Raw genomic sequence first — 19,049 nt, 5'->3', positions numbered from 1 at the left:
AGAGTGAACCAGACCCTTGCGCGGCGTTGCTGTGAGCTGTTAAATAGCTGCTGCAAACCCTGCTTGGGATCTTTCCACAAAGAGTCCTTCGCAAAAAAAACGCACACACTGGTCAGCAAAGACCTGTTGAGAATCACTCCCGAGCAGGGACTGTCCCAGCTGCTCGGGGAGAGAGGGAGAAACTACACAGCACTGGGCTATTCTCTGCTCCCTGCGGGTCAGTAGGAAGCAGAACTCAAGTTAGAGCAGCCCTGAGGCTGCTCCGAGAGACACAAGGGGACCAGGACATGGGGAGCATGAAGGAGGTTTAAAGACATGTCCCCATCTCAAGAAATATTTGTTTCACGCATCCTCACCTGCTGACGTTACAGGGGAAAGGACCCAACACAGAGTGCGAACAGCTTGGCGAGTTTAATTTAATAACAATCATTCAGCTAATGACTCTACACCAGGAGGGGTGGCGTGTTCGTGTGACCCAAAGGTACCAAAATAATTGGACCCTGCCAGACACACCCCAGCTCGGACCAACGCGTCTCGCCAGCTGCTGGTGGGGCAGCAGAGGGGGACACCCAGTGGGAGGTATGGGGGTGGTTCCCTCTTGCATCCGTCCAGCAAGCGGGGTGTGTGTGGGTGTAATCCCAGCATGGGGCTTTGCCGCCCCCATCCCTCTGCTTCGAGTGGTTGGTGTCTCCTAGCTTCCTCCCTCCTGGCTGGAACGATCCTCAGCACCCCGGCAAAGCACCAGCCACCTCTGTCGGTTCCCATCCGAGCCCAGAGGTCTCTCAGGGCTCAGCCGAGGAAGAGGAGGAGGGCGGGGAAGGCTCTTTCTGGACCAGCTCCGGCTCGTCCTCTCCGTCGTGAGGGGGGTGGACCAGCACCTTGTCCAGGATCCCAAACTCCTGGGCTTCCATGGGGCTCATGTAGCGGTCTCTCTCCATGGTGGACTCTGCAGGACAAGAGCACAGGGAAGATGAGGGGTGCCCTGGGCTGTGGGGGGCGGGAGCCTCTAGACCCTGGCCTAGGGCACATCACCCTCTAGTGGCTGACCCAAAGAGAGAGGGGGGATAAAAGCGTGAACACTGCAGCAGCCACTGGAGATCCCCCTGGAGTTCCCACATCTGGAGCAGACGATTCGAGCCTCACTGGTGTCTTTGGAGTTAACAAACCCCTGCACTGCTTGAGATATTTCACCCCATCAGCATCCATTCCTTCCTGACTCCTGCAGTAGCAAGCAGCTGATGCCCTGAAGCATGAGGGCTGATCACCCCGCCTTCAGGATCTGAACTTTGACCTCTCCACACAGGTCCCACTCCCTCCCACTTCACCCGTAGAACGGAGACGTTTTGGGAAGCTCAGTGCAGCTGTCCCCACCTCCCCCTGCCTCATTGGAGACCCCAGAGGGCGATTTCAGGGGCACTCACCGATCACCTCCAGGGGCTGCTTGGTGTGCTTGGCGTACAGCCCGTTGATCTGCTTCTTCAGCGTCAGGATCTCCTCGGCTTGGATGGCGATGTCCGTGGCTTGCCCCTGTGGGGAGGCACCATGAGGTGCAGCCTGGCTTCACGGAGCCCCCAGCAGGGGGTGCCCCTCACTAGTCCAACTGCAGCAGGACAGAGCAGAGCTATGCCAAACTCGGCGTCGGCCAGGAACGATAGTGGGTCTTTATCCACTCGGGGGGGACGACCTTAGGGTCAAAGGTTCCCCCTACCCCGGAGGGACCCCCCGGGACCAGCAGCCAGAGGGGAACCTGCCCCCGTCGTCCAGTCAGTCCCCAGCCTCGTCCGCAACATCGGGGGCTGGTCAATGCCTGCTGGGGTGGGCCCCGGCAGCATGGAGATTCCCCCGGCCGGGGGCTCCTGGGACTGATCTTGACGCTAAAGGGGCCCCCGTACGTCCCCTGCCCCAGGGCTCCCACTCCCGCCAGGGGGCAGATCGGTGCCCGGACTCACCCGCGCCCCTCCTGAAGGCTGGTGGATCATGATGCGGGAGTTGGGCAGGGAGTGCCTCATGCCCTGGGAGCCGGCAGCCAGGAGCAGCGACCCCATGCTGGCCGCCTGCCCCACGCACCAGGTGCAGATGGGGTTCAGGATGTACTGCATGGTGTCATAGATGGCCAGCCCCGAGGTCACGGCGCCACCTGGAGAGAGAACCGGAGAATGACGGCAGGCAGGAGGGAGGATCTCTCCGATTCACCCAGCAGGGGGGTGGCTGGAGGGAGCAGGTCCCCAGCACTGGCTGTGGAGCTCCTGGCTGCTCCAGTCCCAGCCTCTGCCAGCAGGGGGCACTTCGGGGGATGGCCGGCTGGTCTCACGGTGGCGCTCGCAGTCTGGGCTTCCACTCACCGGGGCTGTTGATGTACATGTGGATCGGCTTCTTGTTGCTCTCTGACTGCAGGAAGAGCAGCTGGGCAATGACCAGACTGGCCACCCCATCGTCGATCTGCAGAAGGTGGAGAGAGAGAGGTGGCAGCGACCTGGGGAACTCCCTGCTGCAGGGGCTCGAAGAGCCAAACACAGCGGCTGGGGCGGTTTGAAATGTTTTTTCCCCCCAAGGCTGAATCATTTCACGACCATTAACTCTCGTGGCTCAGAGAAGGAGGGTTAGGGTTAGGGTTAGGGGCTAGCAGGGGTCAGGAAGGAATTTTGCCAGCTCAAACCACTCTTCACCACTATGTGGGGTGGAACGCCTCCTCTGACGCCTGTTGGTCTGGTCCAGAGCATTATTTGGGGGTGGGGGGGTGGATACAGGGGTAGAAGGGCCCATTGTCTGATAGCACAGCAAGGGGTTTGCTGACTCCCTGGTCCAGTGTATGTGTGGGGCTCTGGCCCAGGAGGACACTAGAGTAGCTGGTGCAGGCAGTGGCTGACCCCACACCCCCGTTAGAGACAGGGCGACCCCACCCTCTTTATCTCCTGTTGGGTGGGGGCTGCGCGAGCCCAGGGTGGCTGGGCCAGGAGCAGCCCCGGACACTCACCGGCCCCATGACGCACACAATCCTCTCCCGCAGCAGCCGGGAGTAAATGTCGTAGGCTCTCTCACCACGGCCCTGCAACACACACCAGGAGCTCAGCCCAGCTGGGAATTAACACTGCCAGCACCCTCTCGAGGGGCAGGGAGGGAGTGCGGGGGGCAGAGGGGGCCTGAGCACCTGGGGAGGGAGCAGGATTCATGATTGCATATGGGAGTCCTGGTTTCGTAGCGCACAAGTGAAATGAATTTGGTGGGGCTCAGTTCAGCCGCTAGACAATGTTAACAGCTCAGCCCAAAAGCCAACACCTGACCAGGCCCTGTCCAGAGAGACCCAGGGCTGGGCTAGCAGGGGGCTGTGGGTCGGAACTGAGGGGCACCGGCAGGGCAGGGGGGAGCCCAGGGCTGGGCTAGCAGGGGGGCTGCGGGTCGGGACTGAGGGGCACCGGCAGGGCTGGGCTAGCAGGGGGGCTGCGGGTCAGGACTGAGGGGCACCGGCAGGGCTGGGGGGACCCCACGGCTGGGCTGGCAGGGCGGCTGCAGGTCAGGACTGAGGGGCACCGGCAGGGCTGGGCTAGCAGGGGGGCTGTGGGTCGGGACTGAGGGGCACCGGCAGGGCTGGGGGGACCCCAGGGCTGGGCTAGCAGGGGGGCTGTGGGTCGGGACTGAGGGGCACCGGCAGGGCTGGGCTAGCAGGGGGGCTGCGGGTCGGGACTGAGGGGCACCGGGAGGGCTGGGCTAGCAGGGGGGCTGCGGGTCAGGACTGAGGGGCACCGGGAGGGCTGGGCTAGCAGGGGGGCTGTGGGTCGGGACTGAGGGGCACCAGCTCACCGTCTGCTCCACCACGATGGGGATGAGCGGGATGTGGCTCACTGGTGTCCGGTGGAGGCTCCGGTGCGCAGTCGCTGCCTGGCAGCCAGGCCGGAGGGTGCGCTGTGGGGCAGAGACCCAGCCAGTTAGGGGAGAATGAACCGCTGCCCCCCCCCCCCCCCGGCATAGGTCACTTCCTAGCACTCCTGCCCCCTCCACCCCCCAATCCGCTCTGTGCCCAGCCCCGCCCCACACTGCAGCACCTCCCTGCCCTGCAACCACCAGAGCCCAAGGCAGGGACCCCCCCAACCGCCCAACAGGGGCCTGCCCCCAGCACCCCCACCCCAGGGGGGGATCTGAGCCCAGCGACATCAATGGAATCCTCACTTCCTGCTCTAACCACTAGACCCCTGCCCCTCCCAGCGCCGGGGAGAGAACCCAGGAGTCCTGGCTCCCAGCCCCCCCTGCTCTAACCACTCAGCCACGACCCCCTCCCAGCGCCAGGAAGAGAACCCAGGAGTCCTGGCTCCCAGCCCCCCCTGCTCTAACCCACCAGCCCCCATTCCTCCCACAGAGCCGGGGAGAGAACCCAGGAGTCCTGGCTCCCAGCCCCACCCCCCACTCACTGCTATTCTCAGCAGCATCTTCTCGCTCCAACCCAGCCCCGCCCCTTCCCTGCTCCGGCGACCCGGACGTGATGCCCTGCCCCGCCCCTCAGGAGGTGGAGCCTGTGGGAGTCATGTGATCAGGGCCCCGCAGGCTGGAACTACAGCTCCCAGCATGCATGGCGCGGCTGCAGTGACTGCTGGGGATTGTAGTTCTAGCGCCTGGGCTGCTGATTGGAGAAGGTGGAGCGGGGTCTAGTGGTTAGAGCTGGGGGGAGGGTTAAAAGCCAGGACTCCTGGGTTCTCCCCCCAGAATGATGACTTTGTTGTGACCCAGTGGAATGGCTTTATGCGGTGTCATTGTGACCAGGACACAGCTGCTGACCAGCCTCACACCCCCCGAGAGCTGGGGATGGAACCCAGGAGTCCTGACTCCCAGCCCCTACCTAGTTCTAGCCACTAGACCCCACTGCTCTCCCAGCGCTGGGGCTAGAACCCAGGTGTGCCACCCCTCTGTGTCCAGAGCCTGCCTGGCCGTGCTGGAGGAAGCGAGACAGATGATTCCTCAGGGTCCTGGCAGAGGCTGTCACCCCCCTGCCGATGTGCGGCAGCCTTGTGCCAAGTGCCCCCCCCCCACCTCAGGGTCTCTAGTGCCCACCTTGATTTCACACCCCATGTTCTGCATCGCCCAGTTCATTGGGGGACCTGGCGGAGCCTGCAGCCCCCTCACACACCACACAGGGGCAGCAAGGAGCAAGGAATAGCCAGGCAGGCAGCTGGAAGTTGGGGGGCCAGGGTGGGGGTCTCTCCTGCCCAGGCTCACAGGTTGGTGCCATTGTGGCAGACGGTTCGGTGCTGGAGGCACAACAGTGCTTGTAGGAATTGGGCTGAGACCTGCCCAATTTGATACACCCAGGGACGGCAGAAGAGGGTGGGGTCAAACCGGCAAACCTGGAGGGGGCAGCCTAAGCCTTGGCTCACTGGGTGCGAGAGGGGAGTGGCAGGCAGGCCACAGAGCCGGGCGCTGGCACTTGGGAAGGGCACCAGGATTTATGAGGTGTTAATTGGTGGCGTGTGCCCGTCCCAGCAAAGGGCCCGCGCCCAGGGTGTGATAACAGAGGGTGAAACCGGACAGTGATTAGATTGCGGAGATGTCTCAGCTAGCGGGGGCAAACTTCAGAAAACTCAGAGAGCACCCCCTGGTCTCCCACTGGACCCCACGCCCCTGCTGGAGACGAGGCTAGAACCCAGGAGTCCTGATTCCCTGTACCCCAGTCTCACCACTAGACCCCTCTCCCTCCCCCTCCTCCTCGGAGCTCAGTGGCGTGTCTCTCTGTTTAGAACAGTGCAGCTAAAGTTTAGGGAATTCTCACTTTGGGGGTCTTTGAAGCCAGGGTTCACTTTGGGATTTAACTGTTGTATTTCACGCTGCTCCTCCCCTAGGCAATGAGGTATAGTCGTTAAAGCAGGGGCAGGGTAGGGAACCTGGACTCCTGGGTTCTGTCCCTGACTGTGGGAGGGGAATGGGGTCTAGTGGTTACAGCAGGATTCCGGGGCTCTATTCCGCACTCCACTGACATGTTGTCTGTCCTTGGGTGAGGCATGCTTGGTGCCTCAGTTTCCCCTGTGTAGCTGGGGTGAACACTTCCTGAGTTTCCCAGGAAGGGCCCCAGGAGATGAGCCCTTTGGGCCAAGTCCATCTGAAATGTTACTGCAGAGCAAAGTGTTATCACCCGGCCTCCTCCCCTGCCCGCAGTAACTATCCCAAGGCAGCTGGGAAACAAGATAGGGCGCTCCCACGTGTAACCGTCATTCCCTGTCCCCCGGGCGTGGGAGGGTGCCATCCAGCGCCGTCCGGAGCTGGGGGGAGTGCAGGGTGAAGGACAACACCAGGCGCCCAGAGCAGCCGGGAGAACATGCCACAGAAAGGGGACTGGGGTGGCGTGGTTAGAACAGGGGGGGCTGGGAGCCAGGACTCCTGAGTTCTATCCCTGGCTCAGGGATGGGAGTGGGCTCTAGTGGTTCGAGCAGGGGGGCTGGAAGCCAGGACTCCTGGGTTCTATCCCTGGCTCAGGGAGGGGAGCGGGGTCTAGTGGTTAGAGTAGTGGGGCTGGGAGCCAGGATTGCACTGGAGTCAATGGGACCCTATCCCCAGCTGGTATAAACCGGGTGGTGGGACTCAGTGGAGCTGGTTTGCTTTACAGCAGGTGAGGATGTGGCTCCTTGGCTCCGCTCCCCGGCTTGGGAGCCGATTCTGGGCCTGGTGCCCAGTACAGATTAGTGCAAACTGGGGGGAACTCCCCCCCTCCCCTGTTGGCCTGGTGGAAATGCCACGTGGGAGGAGCGAGCGCCACACCTGCTGCGGAGATGCTGTGGTTGCCAAGGGTCACTGCTAAGGTTTGGCCCCCGCCTGCGGCTGCCAGGCGTGTCCCGCTCACCCCATGTGCTGTGAGTCACCGAGCGTGAGTCGGCTCTGATTCCCGGCACTCCCTGGGCTCAAGCAGCGACCCCAGGGCTGGGGACTGGCTGGCTCAGGGGGCATGGGGCCTGTCTCCTCAAGGGGGCACCGGCTCCAATCAGGCCCCAAGTCAGGAGGGACCAAAATTCGTTCCCCTCTGAGATGCTTGATGTGAAATGAGTTTTGGGGGGGTCTCAGCCCAGGGGTCCGTAGCGCTCGTTGGCAGGCTCAGCGGCGATGCCCGGGACCGGCTGGGCCATACAGCCAGAGCAGCTGCTCCCTCGGTTCCCCTTTGGGCAGGAGCTGCCCCTGTGCCCAGGCTGGCTGAGGTGGAAGCCCTCAGCTGGGCACCGTGACCAGCTGGGCACCGTTGGAGAATTTCTGAGCTGAATCGCCAGGCTTTCCAGCTGCTTCCAGCCCCCGCCCTGGACTGAGCCCAGGCAGCTGCTGGAGTCAGTTGTTATATTGCGGCCAAAGTACTTCCCCACCCCCAACGCTAGTCCGGGCTCCCAGCTCTAATGACTAGTCCCCACTCCCCTCCCAGAGCTGGGATAGAACCCAGGCGTCCTGGCTCCCCTCCTGGTTCATGTGGGAAATGTCATGAGGCCAGAGTCCCAGGTCCCAGAGGCACCCACTGCTTCAGCTTGGGCTTCCCCCTGGGAGGGCAGCGGTGTCTAGGGAGTCAGGACTCCTGGATTCTCTCCCCATCCCTGGGAGGAAGCAGGCTCTAGTGGTTAGACCCCTGGCTCTGGCACAGAATTCAGCTCCCTGCCCCCACCCAGGGCACCTCTTTGTTCACAGGCAGATTAGCGGCTGTTTCCATCCCACTTTCCCAGCGCCTTTTCTCCCTGAACTTCTTTATCTAGACAGGAAAAGAAACAAAGAGCCTGTTCAGCGTTAGCGGCGCAGCACCGGCCCCAACCTCCCATGGGCACGGCCCTCGCAGGGCTGGAGCGCCCAGCTCCCAGCCCCCCAGCGCTGTGCGAGCTCACCCCCCGCCGCCCCAGGATCCATGTGCTAGTACCAAGACTCTCACTTTCCCCGCCCTGATCTCGGTCAGGGTCTGGGCAGCGCCCGGCGCGACTGGGTCCTAATCTCGGCTGGGGTCTGGGCGGCGCCCGGCACGACGGGGCCCTGATCTCGGTTGGGGCCTGGGCAATGCCTGGCGTGACGGGGCCCTGATCTCGGTCAGGGTCTGCGCAGCGCCCCGTGCGGCTGGGCCCTGATCTCAGTTCGGGTCCGGGCAGTGCCCGGCGTGACGGGGCTCTGATCTCGGCTGGGGTCTGGGTGGCGCCCGGCACGACGGGGCCCTGATCTCGGTTCTGGTCTGGGCAATGCCTGGCGTGACGGGGCCCTGATCTCGGTCGGGGCCTGGGCAGTGCCTGGCGTGATGGGGCCCTGATCTCGGTCAGGGTCTGCGCAGCGCCCCGTGCGGCTGGGCCCTGATCTCGGTCGGGGCCTGGGCAGTGCCCGGCGTGACGGGGCCCTGATCTCGGTCGGGGTCTGGCCAGTGCCTGGTGCGATGGGGCCCTGATCTCGATCGGCCTGGCACAGTGGGGCACTGATCTTAGTCAGGGCCTGGTGCCATTAGCATGGTCTAGATGGTCCCTGACCATTTGCTCCTCCGTAGCGTCCCAGAAGGCGGCTGTACATGGGCAATTTTTTCAGTCGAAAGGGCCCCCAACTGGAAGCCAAAGAAGCCTCCCACCCCCTGGACCCCATGAATTTCGCACTGATTTCCCGCCCCCGTTTCTGCACCCTGCCCCAGCCCATCGGCTGGGATTTCGCCATCCGCCTCTGCTCTGGAAGGAGCTGGCAGGACCCTGCATGCCCCCGAGCTGTCGAATCACAGTCAGCGCTCTCTGCGGCTTGCTGGGCACCGGGGCCTGGCTCAGGTTAGGGGAGATCCCGCCCGAAACTACAGGGGGGTCTTTGCTCCCAAAAGCAGCCGCACCAGGTGCCCCCCCAAGCCCAGCACCACTTTCAGCGGGGAGAACAAGCTTCAGCCGTGGCCCGTGGCTTCTGTCCACGGCACGATAGGCTCAGGGACGTGGCGGAAGTCCCAGCTCAGCGTCAGGGCCAGTGACTTATCTCGGGCTGGGCGGGCTCGGTGCCAGCCAGCACACTGGCCACGGGCCCACATGGTCCCGTCCTTTGCTGACAGCTGCCCCGTGTATAAGCCGGCCCTGGAGACATGGCTTGAGACCCCCCAGCTAAAGAGCTGCGGCTTATCTGTGAGTATATAGGGAGTAGGGCTGCTTTCTCCACTCCTCTGTGGAGCGAAGCCGTGGGCTCTCTGCCCGTCGCCCGCGGGGAAGCCAGCTGCCCCTCAGCCCTGTCGTGCAGCCCCCACCCCCCCATGGTGACACCACATGGCACCAGCTGGGGCTTCCAGGAGCCTGTCTGCATCCCTCCCCCCGCCCCCGGCCCGGTGGGTTTGCCCAGGCTGCAAGGCGTGGCCACATGGTGGGGTCAGCCCAGGGGAGCCCTCCAGCGAATGCAGAATTGACCCCATGGCCGAATACTGCTCTCTCTGACACCAGCTTCCACAGCTGTCAATGGGGTCACTCCTGCTTTACACCTCTGTAAGGGAGGGGAGGATCCGAGTCCTGTGAACACGGCATCACCCACGGTGATCGAAACCCGGCCAGCTGTCATATCACCTTGATCTGTCTGCCGCTCCCTTGAATTGCTGCAGGGGCGCTCAGCCAGTTGCTTTCACTCTCTGCGTGAGGGCCCCGCTGGCGTAAACCCTCTGCGTCGCTCCAGGGCAGCCAGGCCGATTTACACCCAGCAGGGATCTGGGCCCATCTCCAACACTAGGTCCAAGGCTGTTCCCTTCATTATTAGCGGTTATTGAGTAATCAGTACCTCCGCTGGACTTTGACGGGGGTTACGGCCATGCGCTGGTTCACTCCCCGGGGTGAGGCGGGGTGGAATGATCATCCCTCTTTGTCAGACTAGGGAAACTGAGGCCAGGAGGGAAGCAGGGACTTGCCTACAGACGGAGGCCGGGGGTTGTGTGTACTTTTTCCCCCAGCTCCCCCACCTCCATACACTGTGAAATGTACAAAGGGACGGGGACGGTAACCATTGAAAACAGGCCCACAGGCCCCAGCTCAGGGGCTGAGCTCTAGCCAGGCTGACGCCACTTGCCGGCTAGCTGGAGCCACAGCGGATGGGGGAGTCTATGACACCCTGCTGTGATAGCTGCTCAAACTGGGGAGGCTGCCACCTCTGCCCATCCCTGGGCTTGACCGAACTGGCACGTGGCTGGACCTGCAGGCCTGTCAGGTCCCAGGTGGCTGCAGGTGGCTGACGTCTGTGTCACTTAGAGCAGCTGGGAGCGGCTCTACTTTATAGCAGCACAGGGCTGTGTGTGGGCTGCTCTCCAGTGCTCTGCAGCGGTGAATTCCCAGAGTAACGTCTGCTATGGGGCCTCCCAGCCCTTCCCACCAACTGCCCCAGCCAGCCAGCTCCCCGCCCCCCCGCTCGCCCCCTTGATCCAGTCTGTCCTCGCTCAGGCAAAACTGCCATGGACATCACTGGGAGTTTTTCAACTTGCAAGCTGGCTCATTCAGTGCCCTCACATAAAACCTTTTGTCAATTAATCAATTTGATTATTGATGAATCCGACAGGGGGGCCCTGCTGCGACCTCATACTCTCGACCACCTTTGCGTTACTCCACTTGGAATCGTTGCGGCAATAAGCCAAGTCGCTTGGTGCTTTTGCTTTTGTTTATTGATTCTTTTTCTTAAACCCTTTTCGCTTAAAACGCCCAGTAGCTTCTTCCCAAGATGATTTCATGCCTGAGCACAATCTACTCTGTCGGCTTGTTTCAGAAGTGACTGCTTCTGGGGAGGAGACTATTTCAGGCTTAATATGTTTGGGATCAAAGTTATACTAGTACTTTGGCCAAATGTTCATGATTTCTGCTGCGGGATGCATTATCCTCCCACTATGTAAAAGATAGAGAAACTGAGGCATAGAGTGGTGAAGTGACTTGCACAAGGACATGTAGGAAATCAGTGGCACAGCTGGGCCTAGAATCCAGGCGTCCCAAGGCCACACTAATCATAATCCCACCCAACCCAGAGTTCAAAGTGGTGGCGATTCTGATCCACAAGTTTTACAAGCTTGCCTGCGTGTTTTAATACAAGAGAGAACCAGGTTCTGATTGCCTTTACACTGGTGTGACTCTGGAGTCACCCCATTTGAGTGACTCTGGAGTCACACCGGGATAGCTCAGATCAGCGCCTAGTCCAGAGTGTTAAAGGCCTCATCCTGCCGTGGATTCCAAAATCCCTTTAATTTGGGATTTGGCTTGCTCTAAAAAATAATCAACTATAATGCGTTTCACCTAGGTCTCTCCTGATTGGTCCATGGAGAAAGCTGGGGTGGGAGGAGGCGAAGCGCAGTAGTTCATCACCCAATCAAACCGGCCTGGGTGGTCACACGCATTAAAGCTTTGTCCAATCAGGTAGGTGGGAAGGGCACATGGTGGTTCCAGCAGTGGGATCCTGCAAGGATCAAGTGGGGGGTAGGTTCTGGAGCGGGATGGGAGGTGCTAGGACGTTCCCCACCCTCCACATTGTCTCTCCCTTCCCTCCGCGGTGCTGCTCCCTACTCCTGGCTCTCCGGGTTGCTGACAGCTCCCGACTCCCAGCGCTGGATTAAGGCACTTTTCTGGCGAAGGCTCCGGGGGCTTTTCTCCACCTGTGGCGGGGATGGGACAGCGTAAGCCACTGAGGACAGCAAAGGCAGAGATCTAGCAAATACGTGGCAAAGGGGGAGAGGCCTTTCCCTGCAGCGAGGCAGGCCACGTGTCCATGTGCCCACTGCAGGGGCAGCTCTGGAATGAACAAGGATTGCATACCCATGGCGGGGATCGAACCCTTGACCTTCCACCATAAGGGGCTGCTGCCATGACACCCACTGCTGGGGGTCCCAGGCTGTGGTAGTTCCTGAACCAGCCACTAGAGGATGAAAGGGCCCCGGGCCCCAGGAGAGGGGATGACGGTTGCGTGTGCCCAGACATGTCTGTTGTGAATATTGCGTGATCGTGGGCAGGCGTCCGTGTGAGGAGGAGCAGGGGCTGCCTCGTGTGTGTTTGAGTCCGTGTGGTTTTGTGTGTCTCTGTGTTCTGTGTATGGGCACAGCGCTCCCGGGGGGATTCATGTGTGTGGGTGCGTGTTTGTGTGGGGAGGCCGCGCGCGTCCGTGTGTCTGTATGTGTACGGGGGCTCAGGTGGCTGTGCTTATGTGGATGCACGAATGCCCGCACTGCACATTGTACGCGTGTGTGAATTGTTCCCAAAGCAGTGAGCACGCAGGAGGGGGCTCACGGCCGTTACCGTATGTCAGCCCATGTGTGGCTGCATGCATGCATCTGGCAGGAGTCGGGACACTTGGACTGAATGTCCCCCCCTCACCCACCAGGGCTCCTCAAGGAATAGCAACGGCTCTGGGCTCTGGCGTGTGACTGTGTGTTGGAGCATGTGTCTGTGGCCAGGCAGGTTCCGTGGGCGCTTCCCCATGTTGCCGCCTTCACACGTGTCCACGCTCACACGTGTGTTCATGGGGGTTGATGCCTGTCAGTGGCAGAGCACGGCCCCCAGGGCTCATTGCCTGGCGCAGGGCCAGGCCTGGCAGTGACCTGGGTCAGCGGTGCAAGGCGGGGCAGGGGGGCCGGGGGGCAGTTACCTGGTCCAGCCCATTCTCCTGGGGGCTCTCCGATGGGGCTCGGGGAGGCCAGGTCACATCGAGCTTCCCGCAGGATGGTCTCTCTGCAACAAGGGGGAAGAAAGTGGCTCAGGGTCTGCAGGCTCCTTCCGCCTCCTTCCTGGGGCTTTGCCAGGCTGAGCGATGGGGCTCCCGCCCCCCCCCAGATTCTGTACCCTAATACCTCTTCCTCCGCAAGAAACACTGCCTGCCCCCCTGAGATTCAGCCTCAGTTTCCCTGTGCCCCACCTCACGCCATCCCCCCTTGCAGCTGGGTTAGGGGGATTCACCCTGCCCTGGGGCTGGCGGAGGATGCATCCAGGTAGGGTGACCTAGTGGCTAGGGCACTGGACCCGAATTCAGGATGCCTGGGTTCTGTTCCCGGCTCTGCCAATGACCCTCTTCTGCCCTCTGGGCCTCGGTTTCCCCTCCCTCCCTGTGTCTCTTTAGAACAAGCCCCGTGGGGCAGGGGCTGGCTCTCATTAGGTGTCTGCGCAGTCCCTGGCACAATGGGGCCCAGTCTCAGTATGTGGGGGGGGGGCGCGGGGGGCGGGCGCAATGCGACCCTGTTCTGGATCAGGCTCCATGCAGCACCTGGGACAAAGGGGGCCCAATGTCAGTTCAGGGGGGTCCCCAGCTAGCACAATGGGGTCTCTGGTGGGGTCCTCATCTTGATTGTGGCATCCGGGCGCTCTTGAAATACTGATCATTCAGCTCACGACTCTGCAGCAGGGCCCTGATCCCCAGAAACAGGCCGAACCCCGGCTCTGAAACCACAGGCTGGCCCTGCTCCTGGCTCCCCCTGGGCCCCGGGCACAGCCCCGCCAGCCTGCCCCCTTCCCACCACCGCTGAGCGGTTTTCCCTTTCGTTCTAGCCAAAGGTCGGCCCCGCGCCCCGCCCTGATGCAGCCACCACCCCCTGGGTACACACATCGGCTCCCCAGGGGCAGCTCAGGGCCAGCAGCTCCCGGGTTGGCTGGGGCTGGGAACCCAGCCTCTGGCCTGGCCTGGCCTCAGGCCAGGGGGGGAGAGGGGCTGCTGGGATCCCCTCCCTCTCTCCCTGGGGACAGCTAGAGACTTCTCAGCCCTGGCCCTGGGACGTGCCCCACACATGCCAAGAGCATGGCACGTTGGTGCACTCACGGAGGTGCTGCTGAGACAGGCAGAGAGCCTTTTAGGGGAGATAAAGCCCCCATCTCCGTGTGGGATGCACCTGTCTTACAGCCCTCCAGGGCCCCCTGGAGGCCCCCTGCCTCCTGTACCCCTAGATCCTCTCTGCCACCCCCACCATGCTGACATCTACCCCCTGCATCACCTGCTTCTTCCAGGCCTTGCCCGGCTCCGGAACCGGGGTGTCTTGCCCCAGGAGTCGCTGTCTTTGCCAGCCCCGCGTCTGCGCCATTGGACCCTTGCGGGGAGCAGCAGCAGGGCAAATCTGGGTGCCCGTTACCCCCACTATCCGGACGCTCCCTGCTAGCCCATTGGCAACACCCACTGGGCACGAGTGGGATGCCAGTCATGAGGCAGCCAGGAAGGGGGTCCCACTGCACTCATCCCATGGGAACAGCTCCCTGTCACAGCCGGCGGCTGGGCTGGAATGGTCTCTCACCAGTGGCCCTCAGAGATGGTCAGTGTCATTAGCTCCATGTTACGGATGGGGAAACCGAGGCACAGAGTGCAGGTCGCACAGGGAGTCAGTGACAGCTGGCCATCGACCCCAGTCCTGGCTCTCAGGCCTCCATCACAGGCTCTCAGGCCCTGTTCCTTCCTGGAGTTGGAAAGAGAACCCAGGCGTCCTGACTCCCAGACCCCAGTTCTAGGTATTAAGCAATGCTCCCACCTGGTTCCAGGGGAAGAACCTAGGAGTCCTGCCTCGTAAGCCCAGTGCTCTAACCCCTCATCAGCACTGCCTTCCTCCAGCTGCCCCTAGACCTGGTTTCTGCAGCCCCCGGTGAGCCCCCCTTACCTGGCTGGCTGCGGCGCGGCTCCTCCCCTTCGGCCGCCCCCTGGGCATCGCCGGGCAGGTCCCAGCCGTACAGACTGTGCCTCTGTTTCTGCAGCTCCTGTTCCCTCTTCTGGGCCTCCTGCACCTCCAGCTCCAGCCGGGACTGGGGGCTCCTGGAGCGCAGTCTGAAGAAGGGGTTGCCCTGGGCCGAGGAGCTCCACTCCAGGGGGGCCTGGCGGCTGGGGCTGGGGCGCAGCAGGGTGCTGGGCTCCAGGATGACCATGTTGGCCCGGCTGTTGGCCTCGGCGAAGGATGGTCCCCGGGGGCCCTGATCTCGGGGGGTCTCGGCACTGCTGCCGCAGGTGACCCTCGCCGGCTTCCGGGGGGAAGGAGGCTCGGGGCTGGGCTGCTGCTCGAAAAGCATCTTCTTCTCCTGCAGCTCCTGGGGGGTGCCCCGGTCGTAGGTGCCCCGCACCTTGCCCAGCTGCACCAGGTCTTCCTCACGGAGCCTCTCCCGCTGGATCTCCCGCTGCATCTGGGCCCCGGCCCACTGGCGCTCCTTCTCCTTGGGCAGCTGGGCGGGTGGCTGGGCCTGGCTCAAAATGGGCTTCATCCGCACCTCCACGTACTGCTGGGTGTCCCGCGAGCTGGCCAGGCCCCGCTGCCGCCTCAGGGTCTCCTCCCTCTCCTGGTGCAGCCGGATCTCCCGCTCGATGGGGGTCTCGCCGCCCGGCTTCAGGGCTGGAGAGGCTTCGCCGTCACTGGAGAGGTCCCCGTTCTCCATGCTCTCCCCCTTCTGCTCCGAGGCAGCTCCTGGGTCTTTGACCCCAGCTGGGTCCCCGGCACTGGTCTGCCCGTTGGCACAGGCTGGAGCTGCCGCACTGCCCCGATCGCTGGGAGCAGCTGGATCTTCACTGGCCAGATCTGCGGCACCGGCTGTCTCTGGCGGACCGGCTGGACCTTTGGTACCAGTCAGATCCCTGGTATCCGCTGGACCTGCGGCACCGCCCAGATCTTCAGCACCATCTGGCTCCCTGGCACCGTCTCCCCCGGGCGAGGTCTCTCGGGGCCCGGCAGCGCTGGGTGGCACCTCGTTCGGCTCAGATTCCACCACAGCCCTGGCTCCGACCTCACCCCAGGGTTTATTGTTGTCACCGGCTCCACCTGCTGAGCTGCCAGCTGGTCCCTCCCTCTGGCCTTCCCCGCCCCCCGGCTCCCAGCTGCTATCGCGCGCCAGGCGGGCAGGCCCAGAGGAGTCACCAGTTGCCACGGGAGACCTTGGCACTGCCGTCTCAGGCCTGGCGCCTGCTGCCCCCTGCTGGCTGCAAGGGGCGAGGTCCCCCAGTGCCAGCAAGGGTCCCCCTGGCACCAGCGTGCCATCCGGCTGGAGTGGGCAGCTGGCATCCTGGCCCCCCTTGGCACCAGCGCTACCCAGCGCATGGGGTCCCTGTTCCCCAGCCAGCCGGGGATCCTTTTCAGACTCCTCCGCCGGCTGATCTGACCGCGGGCCGGTGGCTGGTGACTTGTCCCCATGCGGGCCGGAGGCCTTCTCCTCGCCCGTCTCTGTGCCCGCTGCCTCGGTGCTCTCCTGGCAGCCCTGCTCGGAGCTGGCACTCAGCTTTGGCTCCCCGGGGCTCGCTTGGCCGTGGACGTTGGCAGCTTGAGGTGGCTCCGAGGAGGGGGTGGCATCGGGGGGGTCACCAAAGACATCCTTGCTGCCCTCCCCTCCACAGGCTGGCCGGCCTGAGGCATCAGCAGGGTCTGGCTGCGCCGGGGGAGCGGGGCAGGAGCTGCGGTGATCGGCCTGGTTGCCCCCCTCCCCTGAGGCAGCAGGGGACTGTCCGTGTGTTGGGGCCTCGTCCTGGCCAGTGGTGCCAGGGGGCTTGGGTGCCCCAGGCTCCCTCTCTTGTGCAATGACAGGGTCAATGCCACCTTCCCCTGGCCTGTGCCCCTTCCCGGGGACATCCATGCCCTCCCCAGCTGGGCACAGGCCAGCGGGGGAATCCCCCTGGCACTCCTCTGGGGCAGAGGGTGGCAGGGACACGGCCTCCGTTGCCATCAGGGCCAGGCCGGGGCTCTCCAGCGAAACCTAGGGCAGGAAGAGATGCCAGGGTGAGTGCCTGGGGCTGCCCCTCGCCAGCGCACACCAGGGCGGGAGAGGGGGGATTAGATTTCGGGGGTAGCCTCAGGGGTTTGGGGTCAGAGGGGAGCGGAGCCTGGGAGGGGCATAAACCCGGTGGGTGCCGTGAGAAACCTGAGGCTCTCAAACTACTCCTTCTCCTGGGTGATTTTCCACCTTGCCAGGGTCACCCTGAGGACGGAGGCTCATGACGTGAGGGCGCCCGCTGCTGGTGCCTGCCTGGCACCAATGTGAAGGGCTCCCCCAGGCATCACGGCGGGGCTAGGGGGGGCTCCTTCTAGCTTTAATTACCCGGGACACGGAAGGGCAAGAGGACCTGGGGGGACGGGGCACAGACCCCAGCTCCTCGTCACAGGGGCAGAACAGGATCCCTGCGCCCATCTACAGTGGTGTCGGGGTGGCTGGCAAGCTCTGATCACTGCAGTCCCAGCCCAGGACAGTCCCCGCCACCTCACACTCCCCCCACCCCATCGCCACCCCCTGCCCCGATTGCCCCCTGCAGGCAATCGCTTCTGGGCAATGAGAGGCAACAGACTTTCCCCTCCCCCTCTGCACCCACCTGGGCGCCCGCTCCTGGGGGGCTACAGGGTGGCGGGGGGGGGGGCAGGGGAAAAAAGGGGTCTGGCCCCCAAGCACGCGACAGATGCGCAGGGAGCTTAAATGCTTCCCAGACCAGGGCAGCCCCGGGGCACCGGCAGCGTCCTCCCCCTTTACCGCTGGCACAGGGGCCCCCCCACATACGTGTCCGCCTGCCCAGCCCCCCGGCACAGAAGATTAACTCCTGGCCCCTCCCTCCTTGGCTGACCCCCCAGCTGGAGCCGGCGACCCTCACTCACGTTTCTGCGGGTGTTGGGGGGGTCCCCGTTTCCCGGTGCCAGCCCCTCGCTGCCCACCTGGCCCGAGCCGCGCACCCCTGGGCGGCTGCACCAGGAAGGTCGCGGTGCCCCGCGGTCCCTGCGATTTATCCCGGCCGCTGAGCCAATGACAGGCGCTGCGCTAATCTCCAGCCGGCGCAGCCCGGGACGGCCAAGGGCCGGGAGCTGCCGGTGGCGAGCGCGGCCCCCGGCGCCCCTCCCCGGCCCTGAGCACACACGGGGCTATTAAACATTAACCCCGGGCCAGCGCCGCGCCGGGATGCGCCGGGACCGGCAGCCTGGGAAGGTGGGAGCGCACCTGCCCCGCGCCCCGCAGCGCCCCCTGCTGGGAGCAGCCGGGAGCCACTCCCACTCCCAGCCAGGGCTCCTGCCCCGCGCCCCGCAGCGCCCCCTGCTGGGAGCAGCCGGGAGCCACCCCCAGCCAGGGCTCCTGCCCCGCGCCCCGCAGCGCCCCCTGCTGGGAGCAGCCGGGAGCCACCCCCAGCCAGGGCTCCTGCCCCGCGCCCCGCAGCGCCCCCTGCTGGGAGCAGCCGGGAGCCACCCCCAGCCAGGGCTCCTGCCCGCGCCCCGCAGCGCCCCCTGCTGGGAGCACCCGGGAGCCACCCCCAGCCAGGGCTCCTGCCCCGCGCCCCGCAGCGCCCCCTGCTGGGAGCAGCCGGGAGCCACTCCCACTCCCAGCCAGGGCTCCTGCCCCGCGCCCCGCAGCGCCCCCTGCTGGGAGCAGCCGGGAGCCACCCCCAGCCAGGGCTCCTGCCCCGCGCCCCGCAGCGCCCCCTGCTGGGAGCACCCGGGAGCCACCCCCAGCCAGGGCTCCTGCCCCGCGCCCCGCAGCGCCCCCTGCTGGGAGCAGCCGGGAGCCACTCCCACTCCCAGCCAGGGCTCCTGCCCCGCGCCCCGCAGCGCCCCCTGCTGGGAGCAGCCGGGAGCCACCCCCAGCCAGGGCTCCTGCCCGCGCCCCGCAGCGCCCCCTGCTGGGAGCACCCGGGAGCCACCCCCAGCCAGGGCTCCTGCCCCGCGCCCCGCAGCGCCCCCTGCTGGGAGCAGCCGGGAGCCACTCCCACTCCCAGCCAGGGCTCCTGCCCCGCGCCCCGCAGCGCCCCCTGCTGGGAGCAGCCGGGAGCCACTCCCACTCCCAGCCAGGGCTCCTGTCCCGCGCCCCGCAGCGCCCCCTGCTGGGAGCAGCCGGGAGCCACTCCCACTCCCAGCCAGGGCACCTGCCCCGCGCCCCGCAGCGCCCCCTGCTGGGAGCAGCCGGGAGCCACCCCCAGCCAGGGCTCCTGCCCCGCGCCCCGCAGCGCCCCCTGCTGGGAGCAGCCGGGAGCCACTCCCACTCCCAGCCAGGGCTCCTGCCCCGCGCCCCGCAGCGCCCCCTGCTGGGAGCAGCCGGGAGCCACTCCCACTCCCAGCCAGGGCTCCTGCCCGCGCCCCGCAGCGCCCCCTGCTGGGAGCAGCCGGGAGCCACCCCCAGCCAGCGCACCTGCCCCGCGCCCCGCAGCGCCCCCTGCTGGCAGAGCTCGGGTCTGGAGTC

At 64.5% G+C, this 19,049-nt stretch overlaps 2 protein-coding genes across 2 annotated transcripts; both read right to left on the bottom strand.

The window, feature by feature from the left end:
• Positions 1-392: 392 nt before the first annotated feature.
• Positions 393-4,566, bottom strand: LOC102939384 (caseinolytic mitochondrial matrix peptidase proteolytic subunit). The gene is made up of 7 exons (XM_037888099.2): positions 4,404-4,566; positions 3,799-3,900; positions 2,975-3,046; positions 2,343-2,439; positions 1,950-2,137; positions 1,422-1,527; positions 393-946 (listed from the first exon to the last, which is right to left on the bottom strand). Exons 1-7 carry the CDS (start codon positions 4,419-4,421, stop codon positions 783-785), a joined length of 747 nt encoding a protein of 248 aa, XP_037744027.1. The 5' UTR covers positions 4,422-4,566; the 3' UTR covers positions 393-782.
• Positions 4,567-10,564: 5,998 nt separating this feature from the next.
• Positions 10,565-17,852, bottom strand: MISP3 (MISP family member 3). The gene is made up of 4 exons (XM_007066337.4): positions 17,483-17,852; positions 14,528-16,595; positions 12,544-12,626; positions 10,565-11,557 (listed from the first exon to the last, which is right to left on the bottom strand). The coding sequence occupies exons 2-4, from the start codon at positions 16,563-16,565 to the stop codon at positions 11,465-11,467; spliced, it is 2,214 nt and encodes a 737-aa protein (XP_007066399.4). The 5' UTR covers positions 16,566-16,595; positions 17,483-17,852; the 3' UTR covers positions 10,565-11,464.
• Between the last annotated feature and the right edge of the window lie 1,197 nt (positions 17,853-19,049).

Source organism: Chelonia mydas, chromosome 20 (assembly GCF_015237465.2).
Source record: "Chelonia mydas isolate rCheMyd1 chromosome 20, rCheMyd1.pri.v2, whole genome shotgun sequence".
NCBI lineage: Eukaryota > Metazoa > Chordata > Testudines > Cheloniidae > Chelonia > Chelonia mydas.
The sequence above is the reverse complement of the archived record's forward strand: the minus strand, read 5'-3'. Positions and strand labels throughout refer to the sequence as shown.

Bases quoted from the DNA above. Each gene is read 5' to 3' on its own strand.
- LOC102939384 (XM_037888099.2), bottom strand. The intron at 2,440-2,974 runs GTGAGTGTCCGG...CACCTTCTGCAG, and splicing joins TTGTGTGCGTCATGGGGCCG to ATCGACGATGGGGTGGCCAG. The intron at 2,138-2,342 runs GTGAGTGGAAGC...TTCTCTCTCCAG, and splicing joins CATGTACATCAACAGCCCCG to GTGGCGCCGTGACCTCGGGG.
- MISP3 (XM_007066337.4), bottom strand. From the start codon at position 16,565: ATGGCAACGGAGGCCGTGTCCCTGCCACCCTCTGCCCCAGAGGAGTGC. The intron at 12,627-14,527 runs GTAAGGGGGGCT...CCCTTGTTGCAG, and splicing joins GCCGCGCCGCAGCCAGCCAG to AGAGACCATCCTGCGGGAAG. The intron at 11,558-12,543 runs GTAACTGCCCCC...TCCCCGCCACAG, and splicing joins AGGAGAATGGGCTGGACCAG to GTGGAGAAAAGCCCCCGGAG.